This window comes from Perca flavescens, chromosome 14 (assembly GCF_004354835.1).
Source record: "Perca flavescens isolate YP-PL-M2 chromosome 14, PFLA_1.0, whole genome shotgun sequence".
In the NCBI taxonomy this organism is placed as follows: Eukaryota; Metazoa; Chordata; class Actinopteri; order Perciformes; family Percidae; genus Perca; species Perca flavescens.
Window position 1 is genome coordinate 14,384,539 of NC_041344.1, and position 21,013 is coordinate 14,405,551.

At 39.7% G+C, this 21,013-nt stretch overlaps 1 protein-coding gene across 1 annotated transcript; it reads right to left on the minus strand.

Moving 5' to 3' along the window:
* Positions 1-7,863: 7,863 nt before the first annotated feature.
* Positions 7,864-20,529, minus strand: snx27a (sorting nexin 27a). Its single transcript, XM_028597701.1, has 13 exons — positions 20,036-20,529; positions 16,740-16,965; positions 16,367-16,559; positions 15,892-15,956; positions 14,856-14,960; positions 14,464-14,542; positions 14,004-14,167; positions 12,368-12,457; positions 11,169-11,318; positions 10,786-10,914; positions 10,490-10,549; positions 10,266-10,314; positions 7,864-9,300 (listed from the first exon to the last, which is right to left on the minus strand). The coding sequence occupies exons 1-13, from the start codon at positions 20,350-20,352 to the stop codon at positions 9,230-9,232; spliced, it is 1,698 nt and encodes a 565-aa protein (XP_028453502.1). The 5' UTR covers positions 20,353-20,529; the 3' UTR covers positions 7,864-9,229.
* Positions 20,530-21,013: the final 484 nt, after the last annotated feature.

Below are 21,013 nucleotides of genomic sequence, written 5' to 3' on the forward strand. Positions count from 1 at the left end.
TAAAGTGTAACCAAAAAGACTGAAGACAGCCAGAGATATTATACGAGGCAATTGGATGAAAACACGTTAATTCAAAATCTACACTAAACATTAGTCAGGTTAGGTTACTTTATTGGTACCCATAGGCAAACTAGTTTCACAGTCTAAGAGGCAGGACATCCTCAAAACCTTGTAGACCACAACACAACATACAACACACAAAACATCAAAACACATAAAACAGGTAATGAAACGTAAAAGAAGAAAAAAGAGGAATAAAAAACAGTACATGACATGACCAAAGTGCTTGTGCGTTTTGTAAAAATAATTTTACCGTTTGTTTAACAGAGTGAACACTAACACACTTCACAACACACTAATTTCATTCATGTTGAAACACATATTTAAATGCTAACACCCATGTGCATGCGCACCTAGTCTCTCTTAGGGTCCCAGTGTGCTCTGCTGCATGAAAGCTCCCCGACATCTTGCGGCTGAGGCCGATCAATGCCTTTTAATTACCAAGGTCCCAAAGCGCTGGTCGATACAGCTGACGAGAAGCAGAGAGAGAGAGAGAGAGAGAGAGAGAGAGAGAGAGAGAGAGAGAGAGAGAGAGAAAAGAGGGAGAGAGATGCTCCAGACGGTGATTGATGCTCACTCCTTCCAGTGAGCCTACCTACAGATGTGTTGTTAGGCTTGATTAATCCCGCCAAGCCACATTCACTCACTTTACAGACCGCCATATAACCAGCCTGGGCCGCCACGGTCACAAGGTTAAGTGGACACAAGGTGTCCGACCCGAGGAACACAGACCTCTTAAACAATAAGTCAACAGTGACTGGTTGCTCTTTATAGTGGCTACAGTACTGGCTACAGTACTACTTTACACTGATTTATTACTTAACTGTTAAGAGGATATTAGGATAAAATGCATCCAACACACCAAGGAAAGCTACATTACTACATAACTTCAGTCATGAGGTTCCTTTAAACAAATTTTGACTCAGGAACCTGCAAGCATTGACAAAGGCATACGTTTAGTTACGGAGGAATTTTACTTACTCTCCAACCCGGGGAAATCAATGTTTTATCAATGTCACTTGCACTGTGAATTCCAACTCATTCCAATGATGGAATCAGAATGAGTGCAAAAATTAACATCATGGCTGAGCTGTTATTTATGACTTAAATGTCATGTGCTGAATCTGCCAGGTTAAAATCATCATGCAGCCTTATACAGACACGGATTATTTTAGATGCTGGTTATTTTCCTCACCATTATAGAGCTACAAGAAATCATATGAAAACCTTTGACTAAAAAATTTAAGAAAAGAAGTATGTCCTAGAAACTGCAGAAATGTGTATGAAGCATACCTGCAGATGTGCTGTAATTTGCTGCAACTACAAAAATGATAACTCTCTTTTATTTAAGTAATTATAAACATACAATTTAAATCTCATGATACACAACTGAAGTTTGTGGAACATTTATATCTTACACAACTAACTCGTCCTTACTTGCTCCTCTGGAGAATGTTGCAATTCAGTGCAACTCAACTGGGTTTACTAAAATGATGATAAACAAACAAGGATAATCCAGGACGGCTATGCATAAAGGGTGTTAGGAGTCTTAATTTGAAGCTGTTATGCCGTTTAATTATACATTACATGATTATATACTTTTTTTTTGTTATACATTATTTGAGATTTCAGATACATCCTCCTATTCTGAGGAACGGACACAAAAAAGCAATTTGCTTGGCACGGTGGATAAACACACAAGACAAGACAGACAAAGAATAAATCCAACAGCTTAAGACCACCCCAGCTGCTCCTGTGTAAAACCGAGAATGGCATGTCGGAAAGACTCCCACACTGTTTTAACTAAAGCCTCAACACAAGTGGACGTTAAGTGGACATTTTCCCTCAGGTGTGACCACTGGATAAGCAGCCACTCTATTGGTCTGAGGACATTATTCCAGCCTGACAGTTAAAATCAGTCGACTGTTCAGAAAAGGTATTCCATAAGAGGGTTTACTTTCTCCTCTTCCCCACTACATGTCAAAGTATTCAACCATTAGCTGTTGATCCATCTTAGGTCTAAATTCTCTGCCCTCATTTTATTTAGACTGTTCATTAACTAAGTACACTACAAACTGTTTAGGTTATGCAAACAAGGATTAATTTGGTCATTCTCATGTCAAAAGACGTATAAACAACATTTAGATAAAAAACAAAGCTAATAAATGGCTAAATTTCAATGCAAAGGTCATAATTACACCTAGACATCTTCAATCAAATTTAGCCCTGTTTTAACCCAACCCATAAGTAAAAGTACAAAAGTGCTATCAACATGTGTTATTATTATCAAAAAGAAAATTACTAATTGTGCAATGTTATACTGTGAAACGGCGTGCCAGTATAAACAGGCATTAAGTAGAAATACTCAAGCATAGGTCAAGTATTTCAAATACAGTACTTGAATAAATGTACTTATTTCCAGTTTTAAACAACATGTCTGGACATAATCTGACCTGCAGATTATCAAATCATTGCTTACTGAAGTCTTTACTTAAAAGGGCTGTACTGGAAATAAAAAAAATAAATAAAAAAAAACGGGTTGGGATTGCCTCCACACTCTCACAGACCATCACCAATACGTAAAATACCTAATTTTTTCCTGGCCACAAACAGGTGTGGCCGGATAGCCTATCAAAACAAAGAACAGATTACAACACACACAGAATGAGTGGGACTTCATTCCCTGCTCAGGACACCAACCCTTTAATATTAACTATCAGTTGAGTTTTACAATAAAGACAGTGCTAGTCTTTGGGGTTAGAGGTAGGAATACTGTGGTTATGGTTGCTAAATGTTGGCTACAGAAAGTAATTTCATAAGTATAACGATAATATATGCTACTTAGTAACAGTTTATATTCTTGATAAGGATTAACAATAAGTCAATAGTTACACCTGATAATGAGTATGAACACTGAAGAGTTAAAATGTTACCGTCTCACTGAGTTGGATGTAAGAAAAATGGAAAGTGAAGTCAGGGAGGCAGCCTGCAGTCAGCATATAGTGCCCACGTGAGACAGCTCTAATGAGATGAGTATTTTCACCCCAGCAGTGCCAATGCACACAACATTTTATGGGCTTGGTTCCACTGGGTGCATTAAGAAGCAATGTATTTTTTGGTTTGAATAATGCCTCACCTTAGCTTCCCTACCTAACTCCTCACAGACTGCAACAGCTCCTGTTGAGCATAGTGACCGGCATAAAGATCTGTGCAGCATGTGACCATCAAAATGTCACTGTTCCGTTGCTCTGCCAGAATAATGTGCCTGTGGACCTTTTATTAGTGGCTGCGCTCCCTGTCATGGGACCCGTTATGCACTGTACAGCACTTCTCCCTTTCCTGCAGACCTGGGGCTGTTTTCAGGCCGGAAATGTGCATTTTTAAATAAAAGAGTGGAAAGTATACTATGAAGACAAGCAGTGCAGCAAAGCACTGCTGTTCATACTGTAAATTAGATATCTTTTAATCAAGCACAGTCTCTTTGGTCTGTTCTGTCATTGGTTTAGCTCCACAAAAGTAGTGACATTGTACTTTTCAATTCATCCAAAAACCCCTTTAAGCTACAGAAATGGGAATAAGGAATGTTTCCTGCCAGCAAACTGTTGCATCTGTTCCTTGTCAGTTCTCTTCCAGCATGCTGTAAACTGCAGTTACACATGTTGAGAATAACTGAAATCCCTGTCAAATTAGCTTCAGTCCCTTAACTCAGTCATTCTGTGACAAACATTTAGCTCTGAATTTATCATTTATCATCAGTAATTCAATATGAACTACATTTGCATAAAAGCCTCCCACACATGCACAAATTACTTTTCTCTCTAAATTAGAGGCGGGTAAAGTAAACCTTGAGACTGAATGAAGTGCATTAAATGAGACTCTGCCATCATCTTGCTTGGCAGCTCACAAAAGAAACACTAATTAAAAGCAATTTGTTCAGCATGGCTGTAACATTTTTGACCAATTCAAATTTAAAGACATTAAAAACTTATTAGGTGCACTCGTTTTTTTTTTTTTTTTTTTCCATTCAAGTTAATTGGTCCCAGATGAGCACTGCTGTTGCTTTATCACTTCGTCTTTAGAGGAAGACATTGGCCAGGTCCCACTAAAAAGTAAGAGAATCCATACATTGATAACCACAACTCAACTGCTTTATCATTTAACAGCTGGTAAAAAGACTCCTGCAAGCTAATTCAGATTACTGCCAACATAAAGAAAGAGTCCACGGTTCATTTTATGTCCTGGAGAGAGTAAATAAGCTCAGACAGACAGCTTTTGTTCCCAATATATAACTTTATTTAAAATATTGTTACAATTTATTACTCTACACATTTTCAAATCTTTTTTCCTTTTTCTTTTATTGGTTAGTGAACCTTCATGTGTGTGTTTATTTTTTATTTATTTTTTTAGATATAAAACTCTCCATTTTGAAGCTTAGTTCTGCATCAGGTGTTAATTGATATTTTAGATGCTGCCCCTATTTTAAACACCTTGTTTCATTGTGTAGTTAGCTAATCCTCCATACAGCCTTACCTAACAGACAAAATTAATGATCAACAGTGGCTCTACAGTTGTACACTATCATTTCCCCAATCGTTATAATTTCTGTTTAAATAAATAAAAGTTTTGAGTTGGAGAAACAAGAGTGCATTTTGTCCAAGAGATATTCTATTACTATTTACAGGTTATGCTGAACACAGACAAACAAGGCTTTTAATTAATGTCACTGCCTACTTTCCATGGAAAAGCCCCATGTTTCAAAGCAATGAACAGAAATTAATAACACAAAAGGCTAGCAATTTTTTAAAACTGCACTTACATCCACCCTTTATTAGTCATAGGTAGGACCTGTTAGCTGAAATGGGAAAGCCAGCAGCCAATGCCCTCCGAGCCGGATGTGTGTTCTAAAGGTTGACAAACATCAAGTCTACACAAAAGCGTTAATGACGAGACAAACGTAGCGGCTCTGACTTAACGAACAGTGTTAAAGGAAAGAGACTGACTGAGCGGCCTCATAAATGCCACTTCGAACACTGGACTCTGCCTGAAATGCCGTAGAATTCGAACTAACAGAGAACATCTTACAGAATATCTGCCACCAAATAATGTGATGGAAATCAGCGCTGATTTGGCACGAGATTCTGAAAACTGATGTTACCATAGCAACAGCATCGTTCAGACAAGTTTTTCAGTGCTGTTTGTGATGAACACAAACCTTCTATTCTACTGCCACCATGTTTGCTGCACCATCCAACATTCTTTTATCTGTTAAAGGAACATGTCGACTTATTGGGAATTTAGCTTATTCAGCGTAACCCCCAGAGTTAGACAAGTTGATACATACCCTTCTCATCGCCGTGCGTGCTGTAATGCTGTCTGACTGCTCCAGCGGCATCAGGCCATCACAGATCCTGCAGGTGAATGGTTCCAGCAATCCTACTGCTCCGAATAAGTGACAAAATAACTCCAACACGTTCCTATTTACATGTTGTGATTTATAGAGTCACAGCGTGTACAAAAAACAACGTAACATGAGACACGGCCGTCTTCTAACAGTAAACAAACCGGAAACTATATTCTCAGGCAGAAGAATATAGTACTTGGGTGGAGTGATATGCTCGCAGCAAGCCTGTCTGAGAATATAGTTCCCGGTTGGTTTACTGTTAGAAGACGGCTGTGTCTCATGTTACGTTGTTTTTTGTACACGCTGTGACTATACAAATCACAACATGTAAATAGGAACATGTTGGCGTTATTTTGTCACTTTTGTCACAATTTGGAGCAGTAGGCTAGTTGGAACCAGTTACCTGCAGGATCTGTGCTAGGCTAAGCTAATGCTGGAACCGTCAGGCAGCCTTACAGCACGCACGGAGATGAGAAGGGTATGTATCGACTTGTCTTACTCTGGGGGTTACAGTGAATAAGCTAAATTCCCAATAAGTCGGCGTGTTCCTTTAAGTCCTGTGTGGAATTCAATCATCTTTTGGTAACTACTCAATTCAATTAGAAGCCAAGGTTGTCCAGCATCTCAAACACAAACACAGGTGGCCTACAGCACAGCGTACGCTGACGAACAAACACGGGCCCACCATACAAAGACGTGCTTTTTAACATTCCTGTTATCTCGCTGCTTTCACCCAAACACTGTTACATTGACATTTATCTCACTGATGGCAGAAAAGGAGGACAACTGACAGTACGTGCACCTGGCTGTGACTGAGCAGAAAAATGGCACCTGGCGCACACAAGACAAACCGAAACACAAAAATATACAAAAACAACCCAGCAGCTTTCTAAAAGCCTATTCACAGCAGCATGAGCCACGGGGACAGAGAACAAACATCAAACACAAAAAACACTGCTTTGAATACATTATTGGGAGGAGTGAGTCAGTTGGCTGACAGGAATAAAAGGAACAGAGGCTGCACTGAGCGTGTTGAGCCAACGTGGTGCTGCCACGGCAACCGCACCCCCCTGTGATGACGGGAGACCAACCTGGAGAGTATGAGCAGAGGACAGAAATGCCAACACACACAGTCCCACCACCTCTGTCTGTCTCTCCCTCTACATCTTATAAAGAAAAGAAATCATCATCATGGTTGAACAGCTCCAATTCTTATGTCATCCATCTCTAAATTGGCTATTACTCTGGCTGTCAAAATGACCATCCAGCAATCTGCACATTGCAGTTTCTTTCACAATTCAGCTATCTGCTGTGTTGTGTGTGTGTGTGTGTGTGTGTAAAACACACATATGTATTGCTTTAGGCTGTTGTATAACTGAGGCCTGTCCACAGAGGCAACAACTGGATGACAAATAACAAAATAATTTGAAATGTGTGGGTGTGTGTGTGTTCTATGCTGAAAAACCATGTGAGTGGCTGTGAATGTTAGCTAGACAATAGGAGACACCTCCCATTTGTCTCCATCTGTCTGGTGTCTCTGCTGTCATCCAGATACAAAATCCCATCCTCATTTGCTGGCTCTCACACCGACAGCTCATCAGACACGTCCAATAAGAGCCTAAAAGCTTATCAGCAATGTCAATGATAAACATAGAGGACATACGCACACACAAACGGCACACATACACACATTAACAAGAATGCTCCAAGGTAACTGACTGAATTCAAATTATGACTAAACCTAGGCATGAATTCAACATTTTATTGAACCAAAAGCTAAGCTCAACTGTAAAAAAAAAATATCTAAAATAACTAAAGTGGAACTTGAACTTTTGCTCTTACAGTCAGTGTGAATAAAAAAACTCTGTTTCTGGTTTTTAGCCGCTGTCAGACAGCGAGTGAAGCTCAAGAATGAGTCAGTAAAGAATCACCGAGATATACTACTTGCCATTAGTGGCATAAACAAAATTCTATTGCATTCAAGAGAAATCAACACATTTATGCACATCGTCTCCATTCAAAAGAATTTGTCAGCATGTAAACCTGCTTTCTACACACAAAGTGAGACGGAATGTTCAAATTAAACTGAACATCTACACAGAGAAAAAAACATTATATGTTATCTTTGTGTGAAAAAACTGAAATGCTGCTCTAAAACACAAAATATCTGTGTAAATTGTAAAACTGTCATATAATATGTCATGTGCATACACACACACAACTAATACTGTCCCAATTTAGGTGCAGTAAGAGGCAGACCACTGCTTGCATTGCTGTGTGCAGATTGTTGTGGTTGCAGTCACACAACTTTATGCACCATCTACTCTCTGCGCACACACACACACACACACACACACACACACACACACACACACACACACACACACACACACACACACACACACACACACACACACACACACACACACACACACACACACACACACACACACCATCTGTCCTCCTGACGTGGTTAATGGACAAACTGCAAAGGAGTGATACTTTTGGGTGAGTTACAGAGCCCGAGGGATCACTCTTTAAGAAGCTCTTAGAAGATATCTATTTCTGCTCAAATCCTACGACTAAATCTGTCTTACACTCTGCTGCTCTCTGTTGCCTGTTCAGAAAACTGCACCTCAATGGACAAAACTTTATACTGTCTTTATATTCACAATCTGTCAGTCAGAAGCTGTGCCATTTCAAAAGCACTTGGCCCATCAACTTTTGTTAAAGAGATCATCCCTGCATAGAGCTGAGAATGAGAACGCCTCTTCCTCTCAACTTACAAGCTCTGAAAAATCACCACAATAAATCACTTGCGAGCGGGATAACTGTGCATCCTGACATCAATGACTGCCAACAGACGTCGTTCTAAAATAGTGTGGGTTAGACCAGAAAAAAAAGTTACAATTTTTAGAGCCATTTATATGCAATTCAGTTAGTGTTTCGTTGTGTTAGATCAAGAAACCAATTATTATAGCTCTTATATTAATCTATATTTTATCAGAAGATTGTTAAACACATAATTATGAACCATCCCCCCCCAGATCCTTTTTCAGTTAGTTATATTTGTGTCGCCTATGTTTTCCGACAAGGACAGAATAACTTTACAAATAGAAAACATCATTTTTGTGTTAATGTCCATCATCGGTGTAAAGCATGATTTAGCTTTCTTTCTTTATCACTAACTGTTAAAGAAGTGAAACCCCCGTTTTTTCTGTATCCCTCCCTTATTTTCATCTCCACCATCTCAGCTCATTCCAGCAAAGGAGGGCTACGCTCAAGGCTTTGGACCGAGCCGATCCAGTTGGACAATCCTGTCCCACATGTCAGCTCTCTCCTCAAGGGGCGGTTCATCGAGTTTCTCCCTTTGTGCAAATGGTGCCACAGCGCTGTGGTGACCCTGATGAGTCACACACCGTACGTATGTGTTACATCTCAACCAGTGGCGAGAAATTTGCTCGTGTCCTGCCCCACATACCAGGGCGGATTCATGGAGGACGACAACAGACACGCTATGGAGATCTAGTAAATGACATGAAAGTTGGCTTTTGTTTATTTTCCTTCATTGCTCTTCTTGCTGTGTGTATTCCTGGGGTCGGTTAAGTGTGGCCATTCCAATTTCCCAAATTGGTCACTTTCAGTTTGTTTTCGGGGCATGGATGGCCCCAGTCTTTCACTCAGTCTTGTGTTTGTCAATAGGCGCTCTGTGGGGTGGCTGTGATGATGCAAGTGGACCAGTTCTAGTTTGAGTGATGACAAATGATTTTAGGAAGTTGCAATCTCCCCCCCTAGGTGGCGCCATCCCTTCTGCTGTGTCTCCAGGGGAGGCAGATATTCTGGAACACAGAGAGATGGTTCAGGGAAGTCAGAGTTGGAATGATATGGCTTTTTATTGCATGCCATGCAACTCATGAAAATGCTGCCAAAACACAACACACATTGGCCAGTGTCTCAGCAACAGTCACAGTCACTAAGAAACTTCCCTGAACTTCTACTGTGCTTGAAATTATGATTCTACATACAGAAGTCCCGTCTTATATCTGGATGTCCTCAACCTTCTCAGTCCTCAGCTGTTCATTATCTGTATTTGAACTCCAAAGGTTGCTCGCTCATCAACATGCTTTGCAGTTGCTTGTCCACACACTTGTATTGCTGGTCTTGTGCTGTGTCACATGGGACAAATAGCTTCAACTTCACTTTCATGTCTGGCTCTCTTGGAGATGGCCCTGATAGCGAGTCACATGTTCATACATGTGTCTGTTCTGAAGACTTTTGTTCACTGTATGCCCAAATACATCAGTGTTCTCACAGTAATCTGATTATTAAGTAAATCCTTAGTTAAGTACATTGTGAAGCTCTGGTAAAGTGTGTATAAAATGCAGCCTTTTCTCTGCTTTTTAGCTTCCCCTTGACTTTTTTCAGTTCATTATAATGCAATAGAAGCTGCACAAGAGAGATAAAAAAAACACAAGCATATCTGGACGCACCTTTTTAGGGCCGGGTGTAATTTATAGTCACTGAACTAAAGTTACTTATAAACTAGTAAACCCTTCACATATATATTTTGCCTTCAATACACAGAGTATAGTTGAAATCCTCTTCCTGCCCTTGCCCTTTTAGTTTTTGTCAGGAATTTTTGCATAATTCGTGGAGCTGGATGGGTGCAGTTATTCAAAGTACCACTCAGTACCACATCTGTATACAGTTTTTTACAAATTGGCCTAGATAAAATCTAGCTACTCTTCAGTGTCGGTGCTTTGCTTTAGCGACGGTATTAAGGAAAAAAAATTCTGCTGCTTACCATTGTTACTGCAGTTTTTGTTGTCTTTGTCAGATGCCTCTTCCTCAACCTGACAGCAAATAAATCAATACACAAGAAATATAAAATTAACAATTTTAAACAAAAGCCTTCTTATATTTGTAAAAAAAAAAAAAAAAAAAAAAGTCAAAATAAGATTTAGAATATCAAACTTGGCATGGAGTCATGTTCTTCCCACAAGGAAAGAGGAAAGGAGTGGTCCTTACCTGTTTCCTCCACTTCAGCTCACAAAAGACCCGCTCAAAGCACTCATGCATGTAGTTAAACTGGGAGAAAAAAGCAAACAGAACTGTGAGTCAGCCTTCCAACATAGCACAATCAGCCAGCAAAGTCACAGTGACAGGTCTTTGCTTTATACTACTTATATATAATTAAAATCGCAACATCGGTCACTCTAAAACTGCAATTTCCAGAGAAATTAATAAATAAAAACATAAACAATAATAATAATAAAAAACCTGCAAAACAAGTCAAACAGTAGTGACGGTATGTGCACACTCACATATGGAGTGAAGATCTTGACCCAGCGAGGTTTCTTCTCTCCTCTGGCGTATTCAAAGCAGAAAGCCATCCCTTCCTCATCAGTGTCCCAGCGCTGCATCTCCGCCCACTCAAAAGCTATCACCTGGTTCTAAGGAACAGAGTTAACAGTAGGTAAGCACCTTGCATATAAAATTATTTAGCATAACATTGGTTTAATTCACAATTTAGTATCTTGGAAATCTATTTAGGACAATACAGAATTGTATTATATAAGTTTAAGCCCAAATAGTTTTATACAATAATGTAAGACAATACATATTTTCACTAAATGGGAAGAAAAAAAAACTATGTTGCATTAAAAAGTTGCTTTTCTTTATCAAACTAGCAAAGACAAACACTCACCTCCAGCGTTCCGTCCTCGGTACAAGCATGCAGCTTGAAGTGATGGATGCTGATAGCTGTGATGACATGTCCCTTCCTCCTGGAGTCACAGGAGCAGTGGGGGAACGCCACCTCATTGTAGCCTTCACATGTCCGCAACAGACTCAGGTACTAAGAGTATTATAGAGCACACACATCAGCTACTTATACTGTAAGTACGACAATCGACGATACGACAATCTAAATAAGATTAGGTTTCCTTTCTTTCCTTAGTGCAATTACTCTAAAACCCCAGTTAACAAGCAGTTTGGGCTATGACCAGAGTTCCCCAACTATGGTGATGTGATACTGCTACTTTAAGACATTTTTCTTGTTAATGTATTTAGACGGATGGAGCAGTGAGTGGACATATTCTGAGGTAGGAGAGCACACAGTTTACAAAAAGGCAACTGTTAAGCAGTGAAAACTGACTTAACGTACAAGTATAACTTTTCAGTTTGTAACAGAATAATGAATGTAGTAATGTTCAGTTTGAGTCTGAATTTGGACCACTTTTTTTTTCTACATTGCAATATTGCTCCATTTTTTGGGGCATTTTTAGGCCTTTATTTGACAGGACACCTGAAGACATGAAAGGGGAGAGAGAGGGGGGGGGGAATGACATGCAGCAAAGGGCAGCAAGTCGGAGTCGAACCAGAGCCTGCTGCATCGAGGAGTAAACCTCTATACTGTATATGGTCGCCCGCTCTACCAAATGAGCTATCCGGGCGCCCCCTGTGTCTCTTTTATGCAAATACAGACTTTTTACAAGATACAAGTAAGGGTGTACACTAACCAAATATTTCGGTTTCTCCGCCTGGTTATTTTTAGTTCCTGATCCTGATGAAGCAAATGTTGTTTTCATGACCATTTCTGATATCAAATGCTGCCTATTATTTGGAAATGTTGTGCTGGGTGGCTAGATAGCTGTGAAAGTAGTTTAAATTTAGACACAGAAGCCCTCACATGTGCCACTTTCAGTTCATATTTAACAAACATCAATATGAACTAATAGGTTTATCTCTGTTTATACCACAGGGGACTGTATTCTGTGTGAAAGGTTTTTTGACTTTTCTTTCCATTTCTATTTGGTAACATTTTGGTGATGGCTCTGGTCAGCAGGCAAACAGTGTAGTCATCCCAATCCCCTCCCTGAACAAAGAGTGGTCTGTAGGACTGACCGTGGCCATCTTGCGCTGCTCTGCCAGCTTCTGCAGCTGGTAGGATTTGTCCTCTGTTTTTATGAATCCCTTCTTCACATCTTCCAACGCCTAGACAGACAGGGATGGATAGAGGGGGTTAGGGGGTAGGAAGACATCCAACACCATTTATTATTTGAGGTCACTACACAAAAAGGATTATCCATAAATAACATGTAGCAAGAAGATATTCTGCCTCAAGTAACCAAGTTCAATCAATGACAGCAAAAAAGTATTGTGTACATTTTAATAAAGTGGATTTAATCAATATTTCTAGAATAACAATGTATCAAATTACATTTTAAAAAGGGGTCGCTCATAGTGATGCACCTACAGAGAATTATCCTCTGAATCTGCAGCTCCCCTTGGCTTTACAGAGCTTTATAGCGAGTGTTTTTGCTGACTTTACTAGTTGAATGGGTGACTGCTGAACCTCACATGCCTAATATGCTTCAGGTAGTGACCTTTATTGGTCTGCGGACAGCCTGTAGGCTGCTGCTGCTGTTTATTTTTAGAGGAGGAATGTTTTTTCCACTTAATTCTTCAAAAATTGTGGGAAAGTTTTGCTTTCTTGTAGAGTATCATGGTTCTCTGGTTTCCAGATTAAGTACATAAATGGTGGCATTTCAGAGCCTAGACATATTCGTTTCTCAGGATGTCATTTATAGGACTTCCTGATTGGTGGTAGCTTGACATTTTTTATATATCCCAGCAGCTTCCACTAGGCCATATTTTGCTTGTTATAATGTCAAAGCATGTTTAGTGTCTACACTGGCAGTCATAAGATGCTATATAATCATATTGTGTTTAATGACTAGTAAAGCTGGATATAATAAGTATGCATTGACTCTGGATGAGTGAACCTGTATGTGAAAAGCCAAATGTCTAGCCAATCTGGAAGATTTTGAGACCAGTAGGGCTGGGTACCCAATTTAATACTTTTTTGGCACTGACCGAATTTCCTCCTTAGTATCGAAAAATGTCTCGTCATTCAATACCAAATTTCAATACCTGAGGAGTAAATCTCATCAGTCAGTGAGACAATAAGCATGCAGCATGCTTCTACCAAGATCAAATAATGCTTGGGATTGGCTGTCTAACGTTACACGTCGCAGAGACACGCAGTAAAAACACAATGCTACGCACAGAGACGGGGCTCACGTAGTAGGAGCTGAAAAATAAATAAAAAGATGTGTGCTGTAGAAAATGTAAAATAAATGTTGCTTGTATGAACAAATGCAGTCTTATCCCAATGTTGATCTGCAATAAACATATTTATTAAAAAAAAAAAAAAAAAAAAAAAATGTGTGCCGTATGTTGGAATGAATTTTATGAAATTGGTATCGAAAAAATTATTGTTCAGGAACCGTTATCGAAATCACTTCGAAAATTGTTTTATGTTACGATACCCAGCCCTAAAGACAACTATAAGCAGTAAAGAGTACAGTAATACAGTAAGTTTTCCCCATTATGGCTGAAATTCTCCATGACCAAAAATGCTGAAACCTCCAAGATGTTTCAACCCAGAAAGGAGTATATAAACTCTTAAATAAAACAAAACAGAAGACCAAATTTTGTGTTGAGTTCCCTTAACTTAGTGGGATTCAATTATCATCACCTGGTGAAAGCAGTAGTGCAGTGCCAGCGGGTTGTCTCTTAGCAACTCCTCCTCCTGGAAGCTGAACAACCATTTGCGGAGCGCCAAGCAAGTCCCCGGCACTGCCGAGGTGTAATTCTGCACATAGAGCTTGTGTGGAAACTCATTAGGCGCCAGCTTCCGCACTGCAACAAATAATAGAAACAAGGAGAGGGATGAAAAAAGGGGGCTGTCTGTTCGGCCATTAGAAAATAATTTATTCTAGCCTGTACCAAATGACTGCTCTTGCTGTCCAAAAATGTACATACTCCTAGGCCCAATGAACTAAACTCACCAGTGGGATGATACAGGTCTTTATTTAGAAAAGTGGTCATCATGAGATGAAGTCACCCAGAATTAAATAAGCTAAGAATATGTAAAAACACTCTACGAATTTTCCTTTGAAGCACTCATAAACATCAAATATACATACAGTTCTTACCGAACGAGTGGTTGATGACTTCAAAAAGGGCAAAGTAGCTTGCCATAATACTGTCCATTCCAACCTTTATCACTAATGCCTACAGGAAGAGCAATACAGAGTCAGTTATATAAGAAAAACATTGTTTGAAAATTTCTCTTGCACAATGAAAGTTTCTTTTTTATAAAGTGTCTGCGTTAGTTATTTTTCTTTCCATATAAACGTCCGTTCTACACTTATAGAATATCATGCATTTACTAGTAGACATAATATGATTTTGCAATCCTCAGTGTCATCATTTTACCTAAAAATAGAAAAGAGCATACAAAGTCCAATTCAGATGTCCAAACAATGGGCAATAACATTTACAATATAAGTGTATAATAGCATCATCCCATCAGATCCTGTCTTACCTGGTACACCTGGTCTGTGGTGCTGTTCTTGCGGACTCTAACAGAGATGGTGGTCTTGTCTGGCAGGGCTATCCGCAGTTCTACATCTGTCACTCCATTGTAGTTCTGCACAGCAAAGCAACGTGTGTGGATTAACAAGGGTGTGCGCCTGCTTGTATGAGTGGGCATGCATGGGTTTGTTCTGAATTACTGGTAAATACTTCTGGATTTAAAAAAAAACAGACAAACAAGACTAAACCATAATTTATATCTGTTTGAAGTCCTAATACTCCTATTTGTGTTTCTTTAAGTGCTGGATTAATTTAGTATTATTGCTTTTGTCTCTGATGCTGTCATTCCTCAAAACACTAGAAAGTAAATGCAATTAACTGTTTAGGCTCTCATGTTTAAACACCATGCTAGGAGACATGATGGGCAGCCAGCTACTTTAAAGCAATTAAAGTCAACCGCTGATGCTTGTTTACAGGAAATAGCCAACTTTTTTAGAGGAGGTTGAATAGATATATTCATAACAAGTTTAAAATCCCCAACAATCCTCCTGAATAGGTTCAAAATCAGATACAGAATATCAGATACATACATCCTTAACCCTACAATCTAAAAGCTCAAATGAAAGACTGAATTTTGGTAAGCATAGTTTAATCCTCTGAGGACGAAAGACGCACCGGTGCGTCCAAACAATGTTTTGTTTTGACATTTATTTACTATTTTAATAATATAGGACCTAAAGACTTGGGTAAACTCATTTCAAGCACAGAAACAATTTGTACAACACATCATTAGTTAAAGGTTTCTTTTCAAAAGGGATTTGAGGGAATTTCAAAAAGCGAAGTGAAAATGCCCTTAGACCTCAGAGGGTACTGTGGTGCTCTGCAGGCTTACAAGACAAAAGTTGTACATCTGAGAAAGTTTTGAAATAGACTCAAAGCTCAAACTCAGCACTGCAACTTTTCAAAGGTCAGAATAAAAATTCACATAGAAATAGCTAGATCCAAATCTAGTACAGTTCATATTGAATAATAAATGAGATGCATACCTCATCTGATTCAGAGAGAAACTCCTGCATGATGTCACTTTCCCCAATCACCCGCACAGAGCAAACTAGAGACAAATAGAGAGACAGATGGAGAGAAAGAGGGGGAGGTCAAAGTAAACCAAATAAACAAAGGACAGCCAAATGTCACTTTGTTTGTATCCTTTGCTCAGATTTACAGTATTTCCATGTACGGTGGAAAATCGATCACAGCCAGAGTTTGGCCTAATTTCAATCCTAACTACATGATTTCTGCATGTACACGTTAAATCATTTCTTCTTTTCCTTTGTATGGCTATTGTGGAATTTAATGGGTCTGAACAGCTTTTCGTATTTAAACATCAGGCGTTAAAAATGGAGTTGTAATTCTTCTCGAACAGCATGTGGATTGGTAACAGAAAACATCTTGTCGTTGCCCATGTTAAAAATCAACACACAATTGGGTTTATACGCCAGTGACCTTTCCATATCAGCCTACCTCGCTCAAGATATTCCTCCAGTCCTCTACGGCGAGCATCCAGCTGCTGTTCAGACAGGGAGAAGGGCCATTTACCAGGAAGCTTTGGGAAGTTGAAGTTGGAAAACTCCCTCTTAAGGTTCTGGTGCAGGATGGCAAACTCCCGGTAGCGCTTTGAGCACAGCTGTCTACCAGACATGTACACGTTGTACACCTATGGTCATTGAGACAAAGACAGGACCGACAGACAGTAGTGCATTAGAGTAGAAGAAACAGAGGTTTACAATCAAGAATTACAAGTTTTTTTTCAATACTGCCATAGGAAAAAAGGGGCAGCCACAAGAGCCTGTTTAGGAAAAGAAGGGTTAAGGTAATGTGTCGAATCAATACTCACCACAAACCTCTCGGAGTGCTGCTCTACATGTTTGTATGTGGGAATGGAAATGGGCACTGCTTGTTTGTCACTGTAGTCATAGTTGGGTTGGACATCTTCTCCTCCTTCCAATCCATCAGCCTCCTGAGCTGGAACAGACAGCACAGCCAGAACCAGCTCCTTCTCCCCTGCACGTATCAGGTCCACCACCTGCTTATGGGTGGCACCTTCCACACTCACCCCATTACTGGAGGGAAAGTCAGAGCAGGAAAAAAGTGTGGAGGAAGAAGGGAGGGAGAGACAGAAAGAAAGTCAGCAAAGAGTTTTAAAAATGCTCCTTTCCTACCCTTTATTCCCCTCATAATCAATTTATGTTTCAACATGGCAGATAATTCAACACTTTACACACAACAATCCAACTATTTCTCTCCTGATACCAATTCCAATACCTCAACTCAGAGCATCTCTCAATGTCAGATACCAATCCAATACTGGTGCTCTCTTTTCCCCACATTTAAAACCCAGCAAGTTATAATTTTTATGAAAGGTAACACGAGGCCACAAATAGCTGAGACAGTTGTCGAACAGCTGTGACTGAATGAATACAACTAATAGCGTAAACACTGAATTTTATAATTCCTCAGGTAAAGAAAATGTATTTTATGTGGATTGGTCATGTAGCAAAATAACTAACTATAATAATAACGACATCTCAGATCTGGATGGCATAATTATATAATATTCTACTAATGCTGCAAATGTGCATCTCTTTCATTTTTTTATTTATTTTTTTAATTATTATTATGGTGTGTGGTAATGTCAACGCATGCTGTCCTCCACTGATATATACAACTTTGGGAGTGCTAAGTAACCAGGTCAGCTCGAATGTCTCCCTTTCATTTGGAGCCGTAAAACACCTCCCATCTTGGTTTTGCTGAGGCCAGATGGCACCAGCATCAGGTGTCTCTGCTAATCTTCCTATGAGAAACAGCGGGACAGACACAGGAGAGGAGGGAGCAAGAAAGAGTGCAAGCTTGGTCTGTCCACTTCATGCAAGGTCTATTGCTTATGAATGTATATCTGTATGGCATCCTGGATCAAAGCGGGAATAAGTCAAACAGATAAAGAGAGGGTAGTGAAAAATAAAGTCAATAATGGGAGATGGAAAGCTGGTTTATAATGGGAATAGAGATGGACATGACAGCATTCCTCTGAGTTGTTCAACTGGACAGCAAAAGTGGGGGTTGGAGGTGACCAAAAAGATGAAGATAGAAGGAGAAGTTTTTGGTCTCAACACGATCACATCATACTCTTATTAGACAAAACAGAAGCAAAGCAATGCCTGCCAGAAAGGTGTCAGTTGCTGATCACCAGCAACAAAGGGGGTTGGAAATACGTGAATTAGGCTAAGTGAATGTGTAGCACATATGTTTTGATGAAATATTTAGTCTATAAAAGATTGCACTCTGAATTTATTTACCATAGCCTAAGTGATGTCTGACAAACAGTAAAAAACAAAAAATTAGTATGAACTAGAGCAAAAAGCTAAAAGCAAGCAGCTCTTCACATTTTGTTGGCTGAAATTATGAGATATTGAGTATGTTCCCAGATTATTAATTATTTTATCAATCATTAACTTTTTTCAAAAATAGGAGAATCTCAATTGTGAAAAATCCAAACTGATAATAATTAATTAATAAGACATTAATCCACTAATAGCCTTTCACCAAGGCCACACTTTATACAATCTCACATTATTTTCTCCTGTACATATACAAGAGCACAGCAAGCTTATTTTTTTATTTAATTTCTTTCTAAAAGGTGACTATTAAAAACACAAACTATAGTCAGGCACTAATAGAGTCATGACATAACACAGGTTAGTTGGTTATTACCACCAGTAAAGCAGCATTGTTCCCTATCCTTGTTCATAAGACTAGTAAAATGCTGACATATGACATACTTAACTGGAGGATTCTTTAGAGTTTTTGCAAAATGCTCAAGCTGGTTAATAAGTCACATGATAAATGCTGGTCCTGTCATATGACCAGAAAGAGATTTAGCAATTAAAATGGAGAACACACAGGTTGGGTGAATTGTTTTTGATGCCTCAGCAAGTAGAAGTAGACCAGTGTTCCTTGTTTTCTGTTTCTCTTCTCCCTTTTTCTAAGTTTAACCTATAGTCAAGTCACAGTAAAACATGAACATAATTTCACTACTCATATCCTGATGTTAAAGCGTATAGCATCGACATATAAAAAATGTCTTCTAAGAAACACATCCTATCTGTAGGACAGTACATCATTATTCACCTATAACATTTAAAGTCGTTCCTTTTACAATTTCCAGCATTTGCCCTTTGCTAGGGCCAAGACTTACAACCATGGTGGGAGAATCAATAGTTTAGTTTAGTCATGGAGACTGACATTCTTGGAAATATAATTGTCTGCAAATATGAACTGAAAAAGGCTTTGTGGGGAGATGCTTTCTCTTTAGGATATTATAAGTATTGGTTATATACCTGATAAAAGAGAATTTTAACAAATATCCTCTAATTAAAGACTGACAGTTACTTTGCCTGACTTTTCCTGGCACACAAACAGAAAGTGTTTGACCAAACAAAAAACACTTCAAGGTGTCTCCAGGATTAAGGCATGCATATCAAAGCCAATCCAGTACATGGATAGGGATAACGGGCAAAACAAAAGATAACACCATTGAAATGAAATGGTATTTCTTTATATTAAAATATTATTTCTGGAAAATCACCTAAAACTTTCCCATGTAAACAACATGCCTGTTGTGAAGGATAGTCTGACAAGCAAGACAAGACGCGCACACACACACACACAACACTGCGATCCACTGTCTTCGGGCAGGGTCAACATACACATTCCTGCTATTATGTATATGACAATACAATGTCAACAAGGCTGTCATTTAATGTTGTCCTACCAGCCATGCTGAAGCAGTCACTGCGCAAAGGGCTAGCTAAACAAGACGCTAGCTAAAGCTAATCAACATGCACAGCCTGTTGTCCAATTTATGTAAGCTGGTTAGCTTTCTACTTAACTCACTAGCGTGAGCTTGGTGTAGCTAACATTAGCTAGCTACAGCTCTAAATGTTTCCTTTACGTATTAACCCGTAAACTGAAGAAAAAAACTACGTTTGTTGTCATAAAAGACAGGTCACGTAGCATTATACCTTGAAAATAGCTAATGTTAAGACATGCTTGGAATTGGATGAACACGGGCTAAGGGTAGCTAGCCTACTTGCTAACTACCGGACTATACTGAACGGATAGAAGCAGACTTACACCTCCAGGATCCTGTCACCCTTTGCTATCCCAGCTCGGTCTGCCGCACCTCCGGGCAAAACAGCGCTGACATGCTGAAGAGGAGCGTACAGTTCCCCGTTGATGCTCCGAAGCTGTCCTCCTTCGCTAACTTGACCGCGAACGTTGAAACCGTAGCCAGACTCCGACTTGACGATTCTCACCGTCCGCGGACCTGACGTTACCATTATGCTAGCTGCGTTCTGGCCCGCGGTGCCCGCAGACGAACCGACAACCGGGCCGTTACGGGATGCCGAAGGGAGAGTCGACCGAGTTTCATCGTCTCCTACATCCGCCATCTTATCCACAGGCCCTAGCCCCCCTTTCAGTCGGTGTCTTATCGTCAATTCAAAACAACACTCGAGCTCTGTTCCTCGGTAACGTTAGCTCCACAGACAGACTATGTTGTTGATAACCAAACCCGCCCCTCTGTAGCGTCACGAGACAACGGCCTGACAACGTGACCTCCCGGAGGCGTCGCGGTCTGTTCTTCTTCTTTGGGTTTTAAGGGCAGCTTGCATCCTTAATATTGCACTACTGCCATCTTCTGGAGTTAGTTAACTCCTTCAGTGTCCAGTATGTCAGATTTTCATCTCATTCGCATCAGTCCTGTTCTCATTAGGAAGCATCTTCTGTCTTGCCCACAATCCAGTATGCTTCTCCTGCTCCTGTTATCCCTAATCGTTTCCTTTCTTCACACATGTCCATTTTCTCTGATATATCTTTCCTGCAAACATGCTCTAACGTTTCTGGTAGCCTACCTCACAATGATCCATACAATGTGATGTATGCTGTTAAGGTTGTTGTGTCCAATTCTCAGCCTGCTTTCTGTTACTTGCTCTTTCTGTTTTTGTTCCCCTTATAACATACATTTGTTCCCCTTATAACATACATAGGCCTTCTCCTTTTTGGATTGAGTGTAAATGTCTCCCTTTTATTGTGTTATCACCAAGCTGTTGC

What these genes read in the sequence shown, in the direction of transcription:
- snx27a (XM_028597701.1), bottom strand. Translation starts at nt 20,352, where the DNA reads ATGGCGGATGTAGGAGACGATGAAACTCGGTCGACTCTCCCTTCGGCA. An exon ending in TGCACTACTGCTTTCACCAG is followed by an intron (nt 12,458 to 14,003) that starts GTGATGATAATT and finishes CTGTCTGTCTAG; the next exon opens with GCGTTGGAAGATGTGAAGAA. An exon ending in AGCAGCGCAAGATGGCCACG is followed by an intron (nt 11,319 to 12,367) that starts GTCAGTCCTACA and finishes TAATACTCTTAG; the next exon opens with TACCTGAGTCTGTTGCGGAC.